The 20278-nt window shown below is 39.2% G+C and overlaps 1 protein-coding gene across 16 annotated transcripts in view; it reads left to right on the forward strand.

Annotated features, from left to right (window-relative positions):
• LDB2 (LIM domain binding 2) overlaps positions 1-20278 on the forward strand; it is a 350201-nt gene that overhangs the window by 209134 nt on the left and 120789 nt on the right. For all 16 annotated transcript variants that reach the window (XM_085545681.1, XM_085545676.1, XM_085545678.1 and 13 more), the window contains one exon: positions 7445-7547. In XM_085545681.1, coding sequence (XP_085401807.1) covers positions 7445-7547 — 103 coding nt within the window. The remainder of the gene's footprint in view (positions 1-7444; positions 7548-20278) is intronic.

Consider the following 20278-nt stretch of genomic DNA (forward strand, 5'->3'; position numbering starts at 1 on the left):
TGGATGGAGAATACTACTAAGGAACTAAATTTCTGTTCTCAGACAACTAGAGACATTCATGTGTCTATTGAAAAGAGGACTCAATTTTAGAACAGCTTTGGGAATGTATTTAATATGCAGTATATATACCAAAGCCAAACAGATACTGCAGTGGGGGTAGAAGTGTCTATTTCTGTTAACAACTGCACTACAATCATAATATAGTTGTAATGCCTAGGTTTTTTGTTCATGCAACCAGAATATAGGTCTTGCCTCTAGGGACCAAGTGCAATCTTATCCCATATTCTGAAAAAGGATGAAAGGGCATCCTCTGCTAATTATTGATAATATTGCTGTGAAATATCACGGATGATGCCATGGCAGCAACAGGGAATTGGCAATAGTATAAGTCTTCTTGAGCCTGGCTTCATTGCTTTTTCCTTTCCTTCCCCCACCCCCCCCTTTTTTTTCTCCTTTTCTTTTTTCTTTCCTATCCATTCTCCTGTGCAGGTTTCAGGAGTAGAAATAATGAATTCAAATTAAAGAAGCAGTGAAATGACACATAGCTTAAATTAACCCTTTCTGCTTTGTCCTGCTTACAGTGTAGTATTAGACTCATCAATCTGTGTATTTGCTGCAGTTGAACAGTGAAACATGCACGGAGTGAATATTTAAGATTCATTTAGCTTTTATCCACAAGCTGCTGTAAAACTAAAACAATGACAAATAATAGGTTTGAGACTTGACGTTCATTTTTGATTCTGTTATTAGACTGAACCAGATATCTTGCTGTCTTATCCTTTCCTGATAACAAGTTAAAAAATCTTACTAATTTTAAGGACTCTAATTTTAATTTTAAGAGCATATTCAACTTGAAATACCTGTAGCATTTTGTAGATGGAAATACCGAATGGCTTAGATGTAATACTATGCTATGCTATACTCTTATAGCTGTGTGTAGACTGGTCTTGCTTTTTGCCAGCCTAGCAAGCAGTTGCCACAACCACTCTAAAAAAAAATCGCTATGTCAGGCATACATTAATGGCCAAATAAAAAGGAAGATGACTATCATCCTGAACATATGAAGAAAAGATGTATTTTCCTTATCAGTGTCATTGTATTCTGGTTAGTCTGAACCTCTGGTATACTTATCCAATGCAGATTTGCCATTTTAGAACCCAAGTGATGCTGTCTCAGAGTGGTGTATCTGCAAAACTGGATTGTACAGCCAGAATCAGTGCAGTGTATTTGTTTTGCTGTAGTGATGCTAATTCCCAGATTCCCAGGTTCAGAAGAAAAGTGCATGAATTGCTTTGCATATTTTGCAAAGCCTTCTTCCTCCCTTTTTTTGTGTTTGTTTCACTCATTTTCATCTGGAATCAAACAATTAATGTTTGATTTTCACAGTTCTCCAACAAGAACATAAGCTGTTTCTTTTTTCCTGTGCTTTGTTGCCTCATAGCGTGGTGATATTGCAAGCGTTCTAGGCAACAAGAAGAGAATCCTTGATGTAGTATGAATTTCCAATGAATGTGTAAGAATAGCTTTCTGTTATGAGTTTTTTTTCCCCCTGTAGTTCTGCTGGATTCTTTAAGTTATTTCGGATTTCCAGGAGAAGCCTTGCCCCCATTTTGCACAGGAGCCAGTCTCTCTGCGCCAGTGCTGCTGTCTGCTTTTGTTGCAGGACTGTATTCTGTCTTTTCAATAGAACAGAAACTTGGTCCTTTTTCTTTACTGTACAAACCAAGATAAGTTCCAAAGTGGAATGTAAACAATAATTTAATTAATTAATAAGTAATCTGAAGAAACTGATATGCTTTGAGCCCTGAGTAGAGTTTTGGCAAAAGCTGCAAGTATGTAATGGAACAGAAAACTACTTATGACCAAAGCCAAGTCTTAAAATCTTTCTGCCAGTTTTACTACGCATTGTTTGAGAGATGGCGTCCAGCCACGCTAGTAACTGAAATAAAAGCAAGCAACACCATTAAAACTGTGAATATGTGTGAAATAACAAATGGAAGTAATAGAGCTGGGCATTTCTGACTGGGGGAAGGGAACTGGAGAGTCTGTAAGAAAGATCTGGTTAGTTGTAAGATTAATTTAATGCTATTTAAAATCATGGAACACCTCAGATTGGAAAAGACCTTAAAGATCATCAACCGCATCCAAATGGCTTTTAAATACATCCAGGGATGGTGACTCAACCACCTCCCTGGGGAGCCTATTCCAGTGCTTAACAGCCCTTTCTGTAAAGAAGTTTTTCCTGATGTCCAACCTAAACCTGAGTACTGACACAACTTGAGGCCATTTCCCCTCGTCCTGTCACCAGTGAGAAGAGACCAATCCCGCTCTTGCTGTAAGCACCTTTCAGGTATTGGGAGAGAGCAATAAGGTCTCTCCTCAGCCTCCTTTTCCCCAGACTAAACTGCCCCAGTTCCTTCAGTTGCTTCTCATAGGGCATTGAAACATGATTTATGCTTAAAATAAGAGAAAAAAATAACAGGTTGCAAAAGCAACAGTAGTCCTTATAAACTCGCCTTGGGCAACTAGATTTTGACCTCTTTTCTCAGGTTCTGTACAAGGTACTACATGCTGCTAGAAAGAATGCCCTAACTGCCCCTGGGCAGTAAGAAAACGGATGAGGTTTAACAAAAGCAAGTGTAGAGTCTTGCACCTGGGTAGAAATAATTGCATGCACCAGTACAGGCTGGGGGAAGACCTGCTGGAGAGGAGCTCTGCTGAGAGGGACCTGGGCGTCCTGGTGGACGACAGATTAACCATGAGCCAGCAGTGTGCCCTTGTAGCCAAAAAAGCCAATAGTATACTGGGGTGTATTAAAAAGAGCATGTCCAGCAGGTCAAAGGAGGTGATCCTCCCCCTCTACTCTGCCCTGGTGAGGCCTCATCTGGAATATTGTGTCCAGTTCTGGGCTCCCCAGTACAAAAAAGACAGGGATCTTTTGGAAAGAGTCCAGCAGAGGGCCACTAAGATGGTGAAGGGCCTGGAGCATCTCCCCTATGAGGAGAGACTTAGGGAACTGGGTCTGTTTAGCCTTGAGAAAAGAAGGCTGATAGGGGACTTGATCCAGGTTTATAAATACCTGAGGTGTGGGAGCCATAGTGGTGAGGCTGGTCTCTTTTCAGTAGTGCGTGGGGACAGGACTAGGGGTAATGGGATGAAAGTACAGCATAGGAAGTTCTGCACGAATGTGCGGAAGAACTTCTTTACAGTGAGGGTGACGGAGCACTGGAACAGGCTGCCCAGGGAGGTGGTGGAGTCTCCTTCTCTGGAGATATTCAAGACCCGCCTGGACGCCTACCTGTGTGACGTGGTGTAGGGAGCCTGCTTTGGCAGGGGGATTGGGCTCGATGATCTCTAGAGGTCCCTTCCAGCCCCTACAATTCTGTGATTCTGTGAACTGTAAGATAGGTGTGAATCTTCTTGTACCTGCATAATTGTGATTATGTAGGTTTATCACCTATGTACTGTACATGATTAATGCACTTTCAGTTTGTTCATACTTTTACCTAGAAAATAATTCAAGACTCAGAATATCAATATTTCACACAGAATAAATAGCAAAAATAAATAGATAAAAAAAGCCCACCCAAACAAACCTATGCCAAATCATAAAAAAATTGTTCATCACAGGGATAGACCTACAGCTCTGTTCTCAGATGGCAAATTCTGTAGAATTAAGATACACAGATCCCTGTTAATTTGTTACTCCTGTGAAATTTATATCAGAACCTTGAATATGCTGGGTAGACTCAAGGTGAGTCTTAGCTAATAGGGAAAGTTACTGGTTTCTTGTGTTCTGGCGTTCTGTTTTTAATAGTCTGTCAATGTGCTCTGAGTATAAACAGTAATGACAGAATTTCTATGATACTTTATCTTGTGAATTTCATAATTTGTATTGGCTGTGCAGCTTTTACAGGTGTATTTAATGACAAATTCTTATCTTGAACTGCATTTTGAAAGCTCGAGTGTAGTTTGATTTGCTGGGAATGGGGGGAAGGGTGGAGTAATATTCTTTCCTTGGAGAGACAGCAGTTTCCTTGTGCAGCATTAACTTGAAAGAATATGAGAAGCGTGCACGTTGCCAACAGGCGTGTGGATGTATAGAGTTCTGAAAATAGTAAGTGTCAATAGGGAAGGGCTGCAGGTGCCAGCAGAAAAATGTAAGCTCCCAGGGGAACTCTTTCTTTTTATTTTTGCCTTGTCCAATGCCAAGCCACAGAGGCTGATGTTTAAAATTCAGTTCTTCCCTGAAAAGTGATTATACAGAAAATGTCCCACTTCAGAACAGATGTGCTTCCTAGGTGTATTCAGAATCACATTTATTTGTTTTCATGATCATCTTTTCATATACTCTTTACATCTGTTATATGTTGGGCAACCAAAGACAATGTGAGGGAGAAACCATAACTCTGCCAGAAACCGGCAGGCAATGTGGCTCTCCTGGACCTGGGCACCCACTTATTTTGGTGACATAGCAGCACTCTGGGGGTCTTTCCACTCTGCAACAACAGAATACTATGGTCCCGTAATGAGATTGTGTCGCCTAACCCACGGTGGCAGCACATCAAGCTGCATCACTTCTTCCACCCTTGTTAGCCAAAGAGAAGTGATCGGTCCCTTCTTTACACCAGTCTTTTCACACAGTTAAACACTCACTGTCATATTCCCTGTAAGCTTCTTTGTGACACCAAACACAACCACATCCTTCTGACTTGCTTAATATGAGTCTCTTAGGTCTTATTTGCTTGTGTCTTTAAACTCTGTGATTCTTCTTGTTCTCAGCTAGATTCCTAAAACTTGCCCACAACAAGTGGGCTAGACATGGAAGAGTATTCCAGCAGTGGATGGACGATTCCAGCTGAAGTCTTTCCAAAGATGTGCTTGTTAGAGTAGATGACAACTATGTCTTAGATATAATTCTTTGCTCATATGGAGGAGCAATGGATTGCTGACATATTTCCTTTATGGTCTGGACCTTCTTCTAATGCAATTTATCAAAATAATTTTGAATTCCAGTTGTCTTCTGCAAAGTATCTGCATCCTCTCCTGAGCATGGTTTCACATTTTGACTTTTTACATGAACTCTGCCTTCTAAGTCATTAAATGAAAATAAAGGAACTTGGAAAAAAATTCCATAGGCCCCACTTGCCTTATTTTCCAGTTGCAAGGCCTATTTTGGTTCAGCAGTCACCATCATAAGCAAGGAGAAAAGGCTCATTTGGCTTTCAGACTCTTAATCATGTAAGAGTGTAAGGTGTAAAGAAGAACCCAGCTTGACTCTCACATCACACAGTGAATATGTGGGACTACTAAATGGAAGGGGGAAAAGAACATCATTGTACTTCAAATCTGATTACTTTTGCCAAAGAAATCAGAGTCAGGAAAAAATATTGAAACCCTAGGACTCCATTTACTTGGAGATCCTATTCAGAGTGGAGCCATGCTTCAAATTACAAATAATACTGAGGGTGGAATTGGGAGGAACAATGACAGTTGTGGCAGAAGGCATTCGCTGCTTGGGTAGTTGGATACATCACTGCGCCTCATCACTCCTGACCCAACTCTCAGGCTGCCTCTGTCCTTTTCTCTCCTTTGCCCCATTCCTTAAGTTTATTTTAATACAAAATATTTTAAAAGCATTAATTTTTACTTTATTTTATTTTTTGTGTTATGTTTAGGCCATTATTTCAATGTTTGAGCGTGTGAGTGCACTACGTGAAAGGAGGTTGCCATGGTAATTTCTCATTATTGTTGAATAGAAAAATAATTACTCTGGCAAAATCCCCCGTAACCTGTCAGAGCATAAGTTAAAGATGCCTGGGGGCAGCCTTGCCTTCACCATCCCCTTTTTGCAAGAAAAAGAGGGTGATTTTATTCCTCCTTTTTTTTTTTTTTTCTTCTTCTTCTTTTTTTTCCTAGAATAACTGGATCCTTTTTCAGTTTGGCTGGGGGAGACCTCATTTGTTTTTCTTCACCATTTGGCTGTGAGACTAGTTGGGCCCACCTGTGATGAGGTGGAGCAGAGAATTAATCAGCAGAGCATATCCAAGCCCAACAGAGGATTTATATATTTTATTAAGATGTTTTTTTTTCTTAAGGGTGGAAAGAAGGTTGGTGGTGTATTTTCTGTTTTTTCTTCTTCTTGACATAAACTATGCAAAAACATGAGATAAAGACCTTGGACTGTGTTTAAACTGTGACAGAGTCTGGATATTTCATTTATCCAGGGAGAGAATCCACAGTAATTCAGTCTCCACATTTTTCTAGCCCTCAGACTTCTTGGAAACAAGCATGAGTGCAAATCTGTGGTTTTGAGGTGAGGCACCACGGTCTTCCTGTTCTACTCTTGTTTTCTGTGTGCATTTGCATCATGAGGATGCTTTGGTTTTCACCCTCACATTGCTGAGTATTGCATGAGTAGCTCAGGTAATGCCAAGCTACCAAGATTACCAACAGCTTTTCAATGGCAGAGCTGCAACTGTTCTGTGTGCCGTTCAGTAAAGCCTTTCCTCCCCTCTTGTTTTGCTGATACATGAAGTATGGCCCCAAAGATCCTGGTGAAACAATGCTGCAGCCTCTCTTTTGGCAAGTGGCAGAGTGCAGCAGCTAGTAATTACTGCTTGAGCAAGAAGTTTGAAAGGTGTTGTTAATCACCCAAATGCCTTGTTCAACCACTGAAGGCAACAACGACTGCTGTGATATACTGGTCTATACTTTAAGTGGAATACTGTATTAGTATTAATATTTGCTATTAATTATTATGTTCCATAACTATTATGTTTTGACTATGTGTATTACTGCATGTCTAAATCTACACAGGCCATTTAAAAAATTGTTTTCACTTCATGTATCACACTGATAAGTAAAGATTTCTCACAACAGTTACATTTAAGTAACTAACTGGTATTTAATTAACCCGCAGTAGCATTGTATTTTATATTAAGTGCATTGGAGGGGAATGGCTATTACATTTAGTTTCTAAATAACTTTCCTGTCAACTCATGCTGATAATCAGGTTATGTAGCATTACAGAATTATGTACTGATGTTTTCTCATGATTAGGACCAAGAATTTGAGAAAGACAGCCCAAAGACAGAGCTGGGGGGCAGGGGGTGCACTCATAATTGATACATTTGCAACTGATTTATGAAAGTATTTGAGATTTAAAGAAGAACATGTTTTTATGAGAATGAAAGTTGTCACGTATTTAGTATATTAGACAAAATGGAAGACAGTTTATTGTGTAATAAACTAAACATTTCAGCTCTTTCCTTAAATTAACACTCAAACCTTATCTAAGAAAATTAATTTGAAGTACCTCATAGACATCTAAAGCCCCGAATTAGGGGAAGACGTGTATGTGATCCTTTGGAATTTCTATTTAAAAAAGATGAACATATTTTCATTTTGCCTCCTATTAAGTGAATGATCTGTTACTTCCTAGGACAGTGACAACCTCTGGTGGGATGCCTTTGCAACTGAATTTTTTGAAGATGATGCAACCTTAACCCTTTCCTTTTGTTTGGAAGATGGACCAAAGCGATACAGTAAGAGACACATTTTTTTGTTATCAATTTAAGCCTTATTTTCTATACATTTCTTCTACATCTGTAGAAGACAGATGTAAACCTGGTGGTGAAAAAGCCACTTGCTTGTATTCAGTGACCATCAAGTTCTGTTAGAGAACTGCATAAGTTGGGATTCTGTTTACTCTGTGAAATTCCTCTGAATTATGTTATGGGGAAATAAATTATTTCCTAGTGGAATACAGAAAACATACAATATAATCTTTGCATTTTTGTAAATTAATTTGCTTTGGCTGTGCTTGCATGCTTTGTTAATTTAGTTTCCACAAACGTTCAAGTGTTGAATCTTGTGGGTAAAAATGTTCACAGAAAAGGAACTTTGAAGCAGCAATTGTCAGCACTTTTGCTGGAAGGGCTTTTGGATTTAAACGGGGACCAGGAAAGTTACCCAAATATGTATCCATGGGGTGTAGATAATCATAGTTTCATCAGCTGTGTGGGTCTATACTGTTTACACACATCAAGGACCTGCTGTTAGTGTCTGACCAGGCAGAGCTAACCAGTGGAAGTCTAGAATACTCTCAATCAAGCACTAAATGCAAGCTTGAATAAAATGAAGCAGTGGATAAATCTGATGGCATTGGTATCCATAGCCGACACATTCTGAGCAGGAAAAAAGAGGTAAAATTCATCGAATAAATTGTTTGAAGTGAATAATTCACTCAGCTTTAGCACTAAGCAACAGAGAGATAAGTAAACACTGAGAAACGGCACTGCCAATTGTTTCACTCCATTCAGAATGACCCCTGCTTCACAGTGACAGCTTGTGCTCTGTGCTTAATGCGCTGAATCTTGCGAGGTTCTTATTTTCCTTGAGAGTGACTGATTGTCAGTGTATCACTCACACGCTTCTAATTCCTTTTATCAATTATCTCAGGTATTTATTTGACAAGTGAAGAAAAAATAACAGCCACTTTCAATGCACATTCTGGGGTTACTGCTGACAGAATTACAGTTTCTTGCCTTTCAGAGCAAGTGATAAGTCTGTAAAGGTCCTCAAATTACAGCCTATAGCAATGTTGGTAACAGCTGATCTGTCCTGATTAGGTTGAGTCAACTTGTCAGATATCAGATTTGCTAGTTGTGTTATCAGTCCAGAAGGCAAAGATACATCAACAAAAAAGCAATTAATGTCCAGTTAGATCTGAGGGAGTTCTGTTACTGGAAAACAGTGCTACTTATGAAAGAATTTGTCAAAGAGTAAAATATCCCAGTTGTCGCAAATGCTCGATAATGGTTGTGCTATCTGGAAGTGGGGCAGTTTGGTACAGGGCAGTACCATGATTCTTAGCACTGCTGCTGATAAATGCAGTTGAAGGATTGAATTACTGTGAACACATTTTTTAATGTGACTGGTACATGTTGTTTTTTTTTTCCCTGGTTTTAATTTCTGACCTCTGCAAAAATGGTTGTTGCATTTGGTGTTGATATTCTCAATATCTGCAATTAAAGCTTTGCACATAGTGCTTTTTCCATTCATTCACACTTCCTTCGTTAGTAATAATTTATGTAGTTCTGAACCACAAGTATTATTGATTCCAACAGAAGCAGCATTCCAGTTAATTCACAGTATGAAGAATATGCTTGCGTGTTCTCATTTGGGACCTTCCTATGCCGTAAGAGCAGGCTGTGGTGAAGGCTGCTGAGTGCCAGGCCAGCCAAGACGCTGCTCACACCTCCAGGGCTGCCCAAAGAGGGTGCAGAGTGAATGCTGTATTTAAGGGTTTCATAGCACTAGGGAAATTTCATGTCCTGAAATGTGTCTGGGAGCTGAGACCAGAGCTGCACCTCTTTGGGCACAAATATGGTAGATGGTAGCTTCCACTTGCAGCAGGCCTTTGATTAGCTCTGCAGCCTGGAAGTCTCCATTTACCCACCCAAACCATACACAGGCTGCACTGTGAGCATGGAGGGTCTCAGCTCCTCCCAAAATCCCTAACACCACCTATCAACTTGACTCCATAAAAAGAGTGAAATTGCTGGCTGTAAGCTGTGACTCATGTTATATTTGATGGGATGTACTGAGCAGTTGCTCCATGCATGTGGTTTTGAGTGGGATTAAACAGAAGTGCCTGGCCTGCCAGCCCTCCATCCTCAGTGAGACTCCTGCCTCCTCATGCCAGCACACCCCCCCTTTTGTATTTAGAGGGTATTAAAAGCATCGGAGCTGGCTGTGGGGGAAGAGAGAAGACAAATTGTTGGTTCTTACTCTTGAAGGCACAAACAGTAATGGAAGGAACCAAGATTAGACCCCAGGAAAGAGAAATAGGCATCCTTTGAGAAGTCATTTATAGAGTTGAAATTGATGAAAGATGCTGACCTCTTGCCTTTGCTCCAGGATTCAGCTCAAAATTGCCTTCCTTTGTCTTGCTTCAATCTGCGAGGTATTTGCTTACATCTCTGACATCAGTTGTGGCTGGCACCTCATTTTCTTTCCAAACGGGCAATGGTTTCCTGCTTTTGGGAACTTAAACAGTCTCTCCTAGAGTGAACAAATTCCAACAAAATAAGAAGTTTTTTCGGAAAGAGGAAATATATGAGGGACGGATGAATAGTTTTTCATTGTCTGTGGCCACAGGTTTTGTTGTTTTGTTTTTTGGTTTTTTTTGGGGTTTTTTTGTTTGTTTGTTTGTTTTTCAATAGGTCATGGCAATTCCCAGTTCTTTTATCCTTGTAGTAAGGTAATGTCCAGATACTGCCTGAGGCAGACAGAGATGAGGAGAAGCATGAGGTACACTCACTCTGCCTCAGCTTCTGTCTTCAGAGCTCCTAGGAGTGTTGTGGGAGACTGAGAAGCTGCACAGTCCTTTCTGCTTGTCTCCAGTCTCCTCTGCTGTCCCCCTTGCCCCTCAAGGGTCTTCTTTTACCTGTTTGCCTTAAATGTTTCTTTTACATGTGCTCTATGGGTTTCCCATCACAGCTGCTCTGGGCCAAAGTTAAACTTTTCTGCCCTCTGCTCATACCTGGACTGCTTGATCCTACAGCCATGCTGAAAGCGTGCAAACCATGCCTGTAAATTAATGTTACAAGATTTTAAAACAACACTACTTTTCCTTCCCTCCATTTAATGTTGAATATCTGCTTTTATCCAGGAAACTCTGACCTATAAACACTATTTATTTATTTTTTTTTTATCAGGAAAATAAGCTACTTTTAAAATTTCTTTTAAAATAACTTTTAAATTTAAATAAGGCCTTATGAAAGTCATGAAATATTTTTAGGCTTGCCTTTCAATTACCATGTTTTACAGCACCATTCTCTATACTGAGAAAAGAGTTTGTCTTCCCTTTTCAAGTCTCCCTTTGGTTTCTGCAAGGTTTCTCCTTGACTATGAGCCCTAGAGTTCTTCAATTTGTAGGGAAAAATAGATATGGGTCAGAGTAGGGATTTTAAGTCACTAGGTTATGTTTACTTTACTTTGCACCAGAGAGCACTGTGTACTGATAACTCAAGATAGCTTTAAATATTCCTCCCTATCTGTATGGCACAGCATGTAAAGAGTCTTCCTTATGCCCTGGGAAGAGTAGAGGTCTGTTAGTTCAGTGATCCACCAGTGCTAATTAATTTGATTGCCGGGTTTGGTAGACCTAGACCAGTTATCTTCACAGAACATAATCTTGCCTTGTATAAGTGCTCAATTGAAAGCCCAGCTCAAGTTTTCATGCAAGACTTCTGTGTCAGACCGGAAATCATTGCTGTGCCCATCTTTGTAATTCCGTTTGTCTTCAGAATTTTGTTTCTGTAGATGCAACAACTTTGCCTTCTCTGATTTCTCCTCCACTATACAACATTCCAGAAAGAAATACCACTTTTCTTTCAAACAGATGCTGAAAATGTCTATTTTGCTCTTGCTTCCATGAGCTGTTCTATGAATTCCACTGATCTGTTATTAAATTCTATCTTGAAATTGAGTTTTAATGGGAAACTCTTTCAAAAACAAAGATATGCTTTACTGTGAAAAAGGTGTAACTGATTTGTGTTTCCACCAGTCTTGCTTTTTGGCTACAGAGAAGAAAAAAAAATCACACACTCTGATGCCAAAAAACAGGGAAAGATTCCAGAAACCAAAGAGATGCTGTTTTAAACTGAACTGAACTGGATTCAACAGAAACTTAAGTAGTAAACCTGTGAAATTCATTTCAGGGAGAGTAAAAAGAAATTTGCATTGATTTATTATGCTCTGGTTTATTGGGTCAAGACTTAAATAGAATTTAAACAAACGAAAAAACAGGAAAAGGGGAAAAAAATTATATGCCGAGTGTAGTGGATTTTTATTTTTTTTCCTGGTTGTGGATAAAACATATTCGTTTCCCGTTAAGAGCCTCCTATCCCTGTACCAGAGTAAATACTAGACTCTGATCCATTGTTGCCCAGGTTCTTTGTTTCTTAGAGACAAAATATTTCCAGAACAGATAAGAGAAACAAGTTTGATTGACAGCTCTTAGCAGAGTCTCATCAGCTGCTGTGCTGACAGCCTGGTGATGCGCACTGTGCTGATGTGGTCGGGACTGACAGCTGATTGACAGCCCAAGACTGTAGAGACAGAAAAGATGAAGCATGCTCAGTAAGAATAATGTGCAGTGTTGATGCAGCACTGCAGAGAATAGGAGCAAGGAAGTTAACTCTTTCACAGCAGAGTGACACTGTAGCGCATAATGCACATAGCTGCCACTGTACAGAAAATTAGAGCTTGTCTGCATTTCTGTTCTATTCACTACAGGCTGACTGTGGAGAAGCTGTTCGCTGTGAAGAAGCAAAAGCACAAGTTGTCATGTAAAAAAAATTTAATGTATGGTAGCTGTGATGGAGTCTCACAGCTTTAAGATTTACTTAAGCTTATAGGTATGGAATACACTGAGCATTTCAGGCAGTTTTTGTGGACTTCCATCACCAAATTTTGTATTATATTGCATAATGTTATACAGCAGAAATTTCAGAAGGAATAAGTTGAATTCTTTTCCTCTGTGTACTCCTAGAAAAACAGCGTTTTCAGTTGTAATGTTATTCAGGATTGGTAGATGAGAATTGAATATGCGTTTTGAGCTATAATTGCTACTGCAGTTTGGATTTGGAATGTACAATAACATGCTTTTCATTTTGTGCCCTCAGTGCTCACTTTCCCTACTTGATGCAAGTGCCCTTGATTTTTCTTTATTTCTTGACTACTCATAACAGGAAAGTTAGAAGCAGAGTTTTGTAGCACAGTGAACTTAGGGCCGAATGGTGACATCTTGACTATTAGGTGCTCATCTGGGTTTCCCTCTGTGTCTTAGGAATATATCTCACAGATGCATCTTAGTCTTCACTACAGATTACTTTGTGAATACTCAGCAAGTGAGATGCAACAAATCCAGTCTACCTTTGTCACCGCCTATAACGCGTGATGTCCAGGCAGCTTGAAGACCTTTGTTGGATAAGTTCTGCTGATGTAACTGCAGAAAGCTATGTCTAGTGGGCTTTTCCTACATGCAGAGAATAGTTTGGGAATAGTGAAAGTTCACCACACATTACACACTTGCTTAGCTGATGTCAAATAGGTTGTTTGGAGAAGCTATCATGCCACATTATCACGCTGGGTTTCTATAAGTCTGTCGTCTGGCTTTTCTCACATAGCTCTTACAGAGAAAATTAAAGTTGCCAAGAGAAACAGGTTGTAGTATTTCCAGGTACATGCTCCTTCTTTTACTTATCTTTTCTTTCCTTTTCTTTCTTTTTTTTTTTTTTCTTGTTTTTTTTTCTTTTTTTTTCTTTTTTCTTTTTCTTCCCAGAGAAATCCCAGTCATTAAACATGATTTGAGTATTCAGGTACAACACAGTAAATTGACCCAGCTTAGTAAGCGAGACAGATTATTCTGTGTGGCTGCCTTTGCTTGATGTGTGTATCCCAGCCTTCTCTTTTTTTAGTTGTGCCTTCAATTTGCTTTCAGTACTTTGGAGATTCATTTCAGTATACAGATGAAAAAAATTGTTAAAAATGAGTCTAGCATATCCACAAGTGGTGGTGGATCACAAGTAATACACTCAACTCCCCAGTTAATGATCTCTAATTGATAACTGCTTCTTAAAACTGATGTTTAAGCATTTCTCAAGCCAATCTTCATGTGCTCTGCTTATTACTTATTTTTGTTTGTGATAGAATATAATGCTCTAATAAGTCAAATACAGCACAGGTGTTGAAGTACATTAGCCCTGTGTACTTATCACCCAAGCTTTGGTTGATAAAAGAATAAAATAAAATTTGTTTTACAAGATCTGTTTAACATAAAACCACATTGACTGGCATTAATTACGCCCCTTTCACTTCAATCATTGTTAGTGCAATCCTGTACAATTTTTAATTTGTTTTGTCTGGATTGATATCAAGGTAGTGAGTGCATCACACTGTGCTGTTACCTGGCTGTCTAGTGCTCCTTCTTCAATATCAGCACAACAGTAGTATTTTATTTTATTTTTTAATTTCCTCAGTAATTCTGTTCTTTTTAAAAATAGCATCAGATAAAAGCATGCAAAAGAACCTCTTAGAACTGCTAATCATAAAATATTTTCTCCAATGAGATGCTGTTTAAGATTCTACTTAGTTGCTGATGGACTAGGAGGCACTTGTCATCTCAAGATCAATGTTCTTTCCAAAAGTAGTACAAAAAAGCTCTTCTTTTTATTTGCCATTAAGACAATTCCTGTTTCCAAATGAAGTACTTTTTAAATATAATTTAAGAAAACTATTTTTTTATCATCCATACAGTCACAGTTTTTTCATTGCCATCTTCAGCATCCCATTGTAATATTTTACAGTTTAGAGTGTATAGGATTTTTTTTCGTTTGTTTTTTCTTTCTATCTTCATCCTAATTATTAGGCTCTTTTTCCTCCTAATTATTGTCTCCAGTTTTTCTACTACTTCTTTAGCCAAAGCTGCCTCTCACAGTATAGTTACAGCTTTTGGGTATCTTCTCAAGTATGCTTAGCAGACTGTTAAGCTCATGCTTACTTTTTCTCCATAATCTGTCTCAGATAGTTGAGCTTTGGAAAATACTGTATTTTGAAACTCCAATTGCATCTCTCCAACTGGGAATGCCTTTTCTTTGTCTTTCTTGAATGTGTGTTTGGAATGGCATTCACATAGACAGATGTTGTCCAACTGGAGAGTGTCTAGAGAAAACTAAGAGTCTTGAAAATTAAATTCATTAGGCAAAGTGAAAGAACTAGAGTTATTCAGTCTGCAAAAGAGAAGATATGGGGAAAAGAGTGAGGGGAAAATGAGGCATAGAAGCAGCACCTGTAAAAGAAAGACGAGCAGCCTTTTTCCATATCCATGATGAGCAGGAGAAGATATACTGGCTTTATTTTACATGAAGAGGTGCATGGAGATGTTACTTTCTACTGATAAGGCGCAGGAGGAGATGTCCTGGGGCTGTGGAGCCTGCAGCCGTCCAGGGGCTGAGCTGGGCTCTGCATCACTATATGGGCACTGGTCCCCAGGCAGGAACCAGCTCCCAGCCTGCTCTTCAGCTCCATCCCAGCCCTCATAACAAGCTCTGAAATTATTTTCTCATCTTAGGTGTTAAACTTTCTGTCATTAACAACACCCTGCTATTCCTCATTTGTAGCAATATGAATAATGTTTTTCTAATACTGCTAGCTATGCAAGACTTCCCACATGAATCTTCCACTGATTTCTTTTGTAACAGGCATTTTTCTTTTTCCATATATTGCTGACAGGCACTGAATTCCTTCCATTTGCTGATTTGCAACAAGCAGGTCTGAAACAGACCTTCACCTCTACCCACAGCAGCCTCATTAGTTAGCACAATGTTCCTGTGCTCTGAGTTATCAATTTCTTCAAAGTCCAAAAGCACTTATTTGCAGTGAAGATACAGCTGTGTGCACAGGCACATGTGTGTACAGACACAACTGCATGTCAGTACTCTGGGGAAACTGGAATACTTTCCCCTTTCATGGGGAAAGGTTTGTCATGAAAACTCTCCTGTCAACCACTGATGACAACTCTGGCTTCATATACCTTACAGTGGGTGTCCCAAATCTCTTCTGCTTGTTGCTGTGCATGTTGTACAAACCAGTTGTGCAGACCTGGTGGAAAGGAGGTGCTGAAATCCTGAGGTGAATGTTGCACAATTGTATATAACCTCCAACTGCAATGACATATGAAAATTCCAGTCAATCAGATTGATTATGTTGCTGTATAAACAAACAGATTAAGTTATAAGCCCTCTTTGAGAGAAATCATAACATAATCTGACACGATACATTATAGGAATCTAGGGTCCTTTCAGAGAGCAGAAAGAGTAAAGGCAAAATTGTCATGAGAGAATCACAGTGATTAATGAGTTTTTTTCCTACCCAATACAAATAAACCCTTTGTTGTGCTTAGCTTTTGTTCACTTGCTTCATCCAAATTATGTAGCATTTGGGTCATTCTTTCTGCTGGAGACAATGCTAATAAAAGGCTGGAAATCCATGCAAATTGTTGGAAATAGGTATCTTTTACATCAAAATACTGAATAAGTTTTTTCTGCTACAAAGTCATGATAAATTACTTCTTTATTTGCACAATGATAGAAGCAGTTGTGAAGAACTGGTCAATACTTTCTGGGTTTTGCTGCATGACTGGCAGGCAGCTCAGTGTACACCTTCAAGTGGCATTGGTGCATTAAATATAGGTTAAGTTTTTCTAAAAATTGCAAAAACATGTGTCTTTAAAATGTTTTTGTATGAAATTGATAAGGTTCATTAATTGTTACTTTAGCTTTTAAAAATAGTTGGTGAGTTTTTAGTTGGTTAGCGAATAGGAATTTACAAGAGAACATTCTAGTATACCTCCAGAGTTCCTGTGTGAAACAAAACTGCCTAAATATTTACCCTCATCTAGTATTTTTCTCCTTTGTTTTTTGTTTTATCTGATGGCATTTTGTATTTTCATCTTCTTTTTGGACCAAGGAGAGCATTTAACTAAGCACAGTAGCTTTAGCTGTAACTGCTATTCACTGTGATACACTGGATTGTACCCATTGCCTGAGCGTGTTAGAAGTGATTCTTCAGTGCAGAGAATTGAATAACTAAACAGAGGTTCGTGAGGCCTTTTTGTTTTTCTTCCCATTTTGAATCCTCATGTGCAGATGAATCAAAGTATCAGTCCTACTGGCTCTGGGAGCTTTATGCATGTTATTGTGACTGTAATGTTTAGAAACTTCTACATTGTGCTTATCCACATACCACTGTGGGTAGTGCTGTTTCATGGCTGCAGGGCATTAGTGGAGCAAGGCTTTTAGGCACAGATGATCTTTCTTTAAGCTCAAGTAATTAAAAATTCACCACAAAGTTTGAATGCTTCTCGTAAATTGAATCCTGTGGAAATGTACGCACACAAACCGAACGCAGTCAAATATCCAAACATGCATCCTAATGCAGCGTTGGGTTTATCATTACAAACGTTCATGTGTTTGTGTTTACCACACAAATGAAACTGTTAATAAATCTTTTACGTTGTATTTCATTGATGCAGTAGTGCTGTTCCACTTGAGGCACCTTATTTTTAGGAAGCAGATATTTACTGTAGTGCTATATTTTTTAATGGTTTAGGAGAACACAATATGCAACATCACCAAAAATTATGGGATCTTTATAGAAATACATTTAAACTGGGTCAGCTGCAGCACGGCGATTAGTAGAAATAGAGCCAAAAGCTGACTCTGGACACTGAGATACTGTTCCCAATTCCAAATTGGAAATTTTCTTGAATTAATGTAGTCATGAATTTTTGTTAAAGTCTGCTGTGTATGAGAAGTCTGAGATATTATACAGTGGCTATCGTTCTTTATCATATTGAATTCTGCATTCCAAATTATATTACCTTTAAAATGTTGCTGACATTTTGCTATTTCACTATACTGCTCCATACGAGTTTTATACCATAGTATTTAAGTCCATTCTGGTGCATATAGCAGTGTAAGCAGTGCCTTCCATTTCTTGTTTCTCCTCCCCTTGCTTTCTCAGAAAAGTGGATTCTGTTGAAAGATTTGTTAGAATTTTTTAAGACAAATTCAGCCATGAGAGAGACTATTGAAAGTTTGCATCACTTGCATCACTAGGAATATCTATTGGGTTTGAGTAGAATGTTTGAGATGTGTGATATTCCTTAGTTTTTGTGGAGTTCAAACTACTCTTCTACTGACCTACTAAGAATGTCCCATCTCCCGAAGGACAGTTTGGTATCCAGCTCTTGCACAGGAAAAGGCGCTAATCCAGGCCTAGCATTCTGAAGCTGCTCTTTTTGAACAATCTTGGCTCCACGTCATTGAAAGAGAAGGTGTTATTGTGATGTATTTTGTATGGTAAACCCAGAAAAGAAGTAAAGGCGAACTCTTATGCACCAGAGCTACTGAGGAGATAACTCTACAGTACATAGAGAGAAGCACGAGTAGGTGGCTCTACAGCACCAGCTCCAGAATCAACATCATTGTGAAATTCCCAGGGTGCCTGGAAGTAGGTAAGTAGGTGTTGACCATTTTGTTGTATCTGTTAAAAATCCATTACTGCTTCCATCTCCATTTGGCTATGGAAAAAAAAAAAAAAAAAAAAAAAAAGAAAGGAAAAGGCTTTTACATATAATTTTATCTAGACCAGAAATACTAGAATACTGTGTAATTCGATTTTATTTTTTTCTTTAATGTCTGGACCTGAATTAATAGGGCATTACTTTTCATCCTGATATCAATCTTGTTCCTTTCATTCAGATCCAAATTCCTTTGTAGTGCATGATTTAATTCACTAAAATGAGGTAAAATGAAACCCTGGTCGAAGGAGCATTAAATAGCATGTATTTCATGGCACATGTGATTACACAGCCTGCTGAGTAATTGGTTCTGTTTCCTCCCTCTTTGAGTTGGTCACAGACTTGTAAACTTTTTTCACCCTTAGAAGTTGTTGCTTCCTATGGTAAGCAACCTTCCTTCTTCTCATACAACAACCTTTCTTTCCTCTTGTAAGGAAAATCAGTTCATCCATTATTAACTGAGATTAGAGAGATTAAAAATACTTCTCTAAAATGTCCTTAGATTTTTTTTTTTAACAATCCTGAATTCAAACTAACTTGGTATGCCCTACCTGAGGATCAGAGCTGCCTTCTCTGGGAAATTAGCTTCAATTTGACAGCTATTTTTGTTTCAAGATCGCATGCACACCAGTTTTTCTGCTGAGGCCTGGCTCTCAGGGACAGCTGCACATGCATGGCTGGCTGTGCATCAAATGCTGTAATCCAAAGGGATGCTCCAGGTCATGATTATTTAATTAAAAAAAAAAAAAAAAAAGGAAGGAAAGGAAAGGAAAGGAAAGGAAAGGAAAAAAGGGAAATCTCAGTCCAAAGAGATGCTGTACCAAAACGTGGCCTTGCACCAAGCAAATATTTGTCAACTTGGAAAACAGAGGAGTGTCTGTCCTTTCCAGACCACTTCTATTCAGTATTCTGCTTTTCTTCATCATGCATATACAGCTAAATTAGTTGAATGTGTTGGATTTAGACTGAAAATGAAACTAGAGGATATCTTATACTGAAAGAAGGGTTTGAGTCAGCTCATTAAAATGTGCTCAGCCCCTGATGGGAACTTGTGTACAACTTGAGAGCTGCATTATTCTGGGGGGAAGGTATTTGAGCAAGCAGAAGGGGAAATTCTGGACCAGGCATTCCAACACGGTGATTCAGCACCTCCCATCTCCCCAGCAAGGCAGAGGCCATGCTGTCAGCATGCAGAGGAGCAGCTTGTTGATTCAAGACTGCAATCTGTGTGCTAGTAGCTGGAGGCTGTATCTGCATGAGTAAGTAGCACCACGCAGTAGGTAAAGATCTGTAGAGCAAAACAGCTGGTGTTGACAACATGATGTCCACGCTGAACATGTTTTGCAGAGGTTCCCTTTGGACTAGATCCAGTCCAGCTGAGTGAACTAAATGCCTGTTAATAGCTGGCGTGCATTAGGTGCACTTGTGGAGACCATCTGATTCCTCCCTTGTGCAAGCATTCAGTTTGTGAGCTCAGGGATTGCTCTGCAGTGCAGAGCAATGCATGAAAAATGGGGTGATTTGGATAGTGCCTTCAGAAAAGCCCTTCTCAACTGAGCCAAAATATGAGGTCACATAAGGTCTATTTGAATTTGGTCACATAAGGACTATTCTTTTTGTGGTAATAAGTTCATTAGGCCTCCTGATGGATGCTGTGAGTAATAAAGGTATGTTTGGGTATGTAGTTTTTTTTTGTTTGTTTTTAACTTTTGCTATAACTTATAGTCAATAACCCATCTCTCCTGTGCTTCTAAAAAAAGCGTGTTAGTTATGGGTTATAGTTAGTCTGTTCTATATTTCCATCTCTGTTCTTCTCGCTGAAGTAATGCTCTTCTCTGTTCTGCAGGTAATTCTTCTTCCCCAAACACCCGTTTAATTTTCTTCTTTTAGAGCTGTGAAGGTAGACTATTGATCAGGCTGCCTCCAGCCTGACACTGACTTTGTGAAGTCACTTCTTGTAGACTTGGTCAGATCTGCAGCCTTGTTCTTCAGCTATATCTGCTTCTCTGGTGCTCCCTGGTGCACATGAGGACCCAGGCTCTGCAGGCAATGGGTTTTCTGCTTCAAAGCTACTTCTCCATGCTGGGTCAAGCAGTTGGTCACAACTGACAGTCCTGGGGTACC

The sequence above is a fragment of the Coturnix japonica genome, chromosome 4, assembly GCF_054131305.1.
Source record: "Coturnix japonica strain WE chromosome 4, WE-NBRP24, whole genome shotgun sequence".
NCBI classification, from domain to species: Eukaryota; Metazoa; Chordata; class Aves; order Galliformes; family Phasianidae; genus Coturnix; species Coturnix japonica.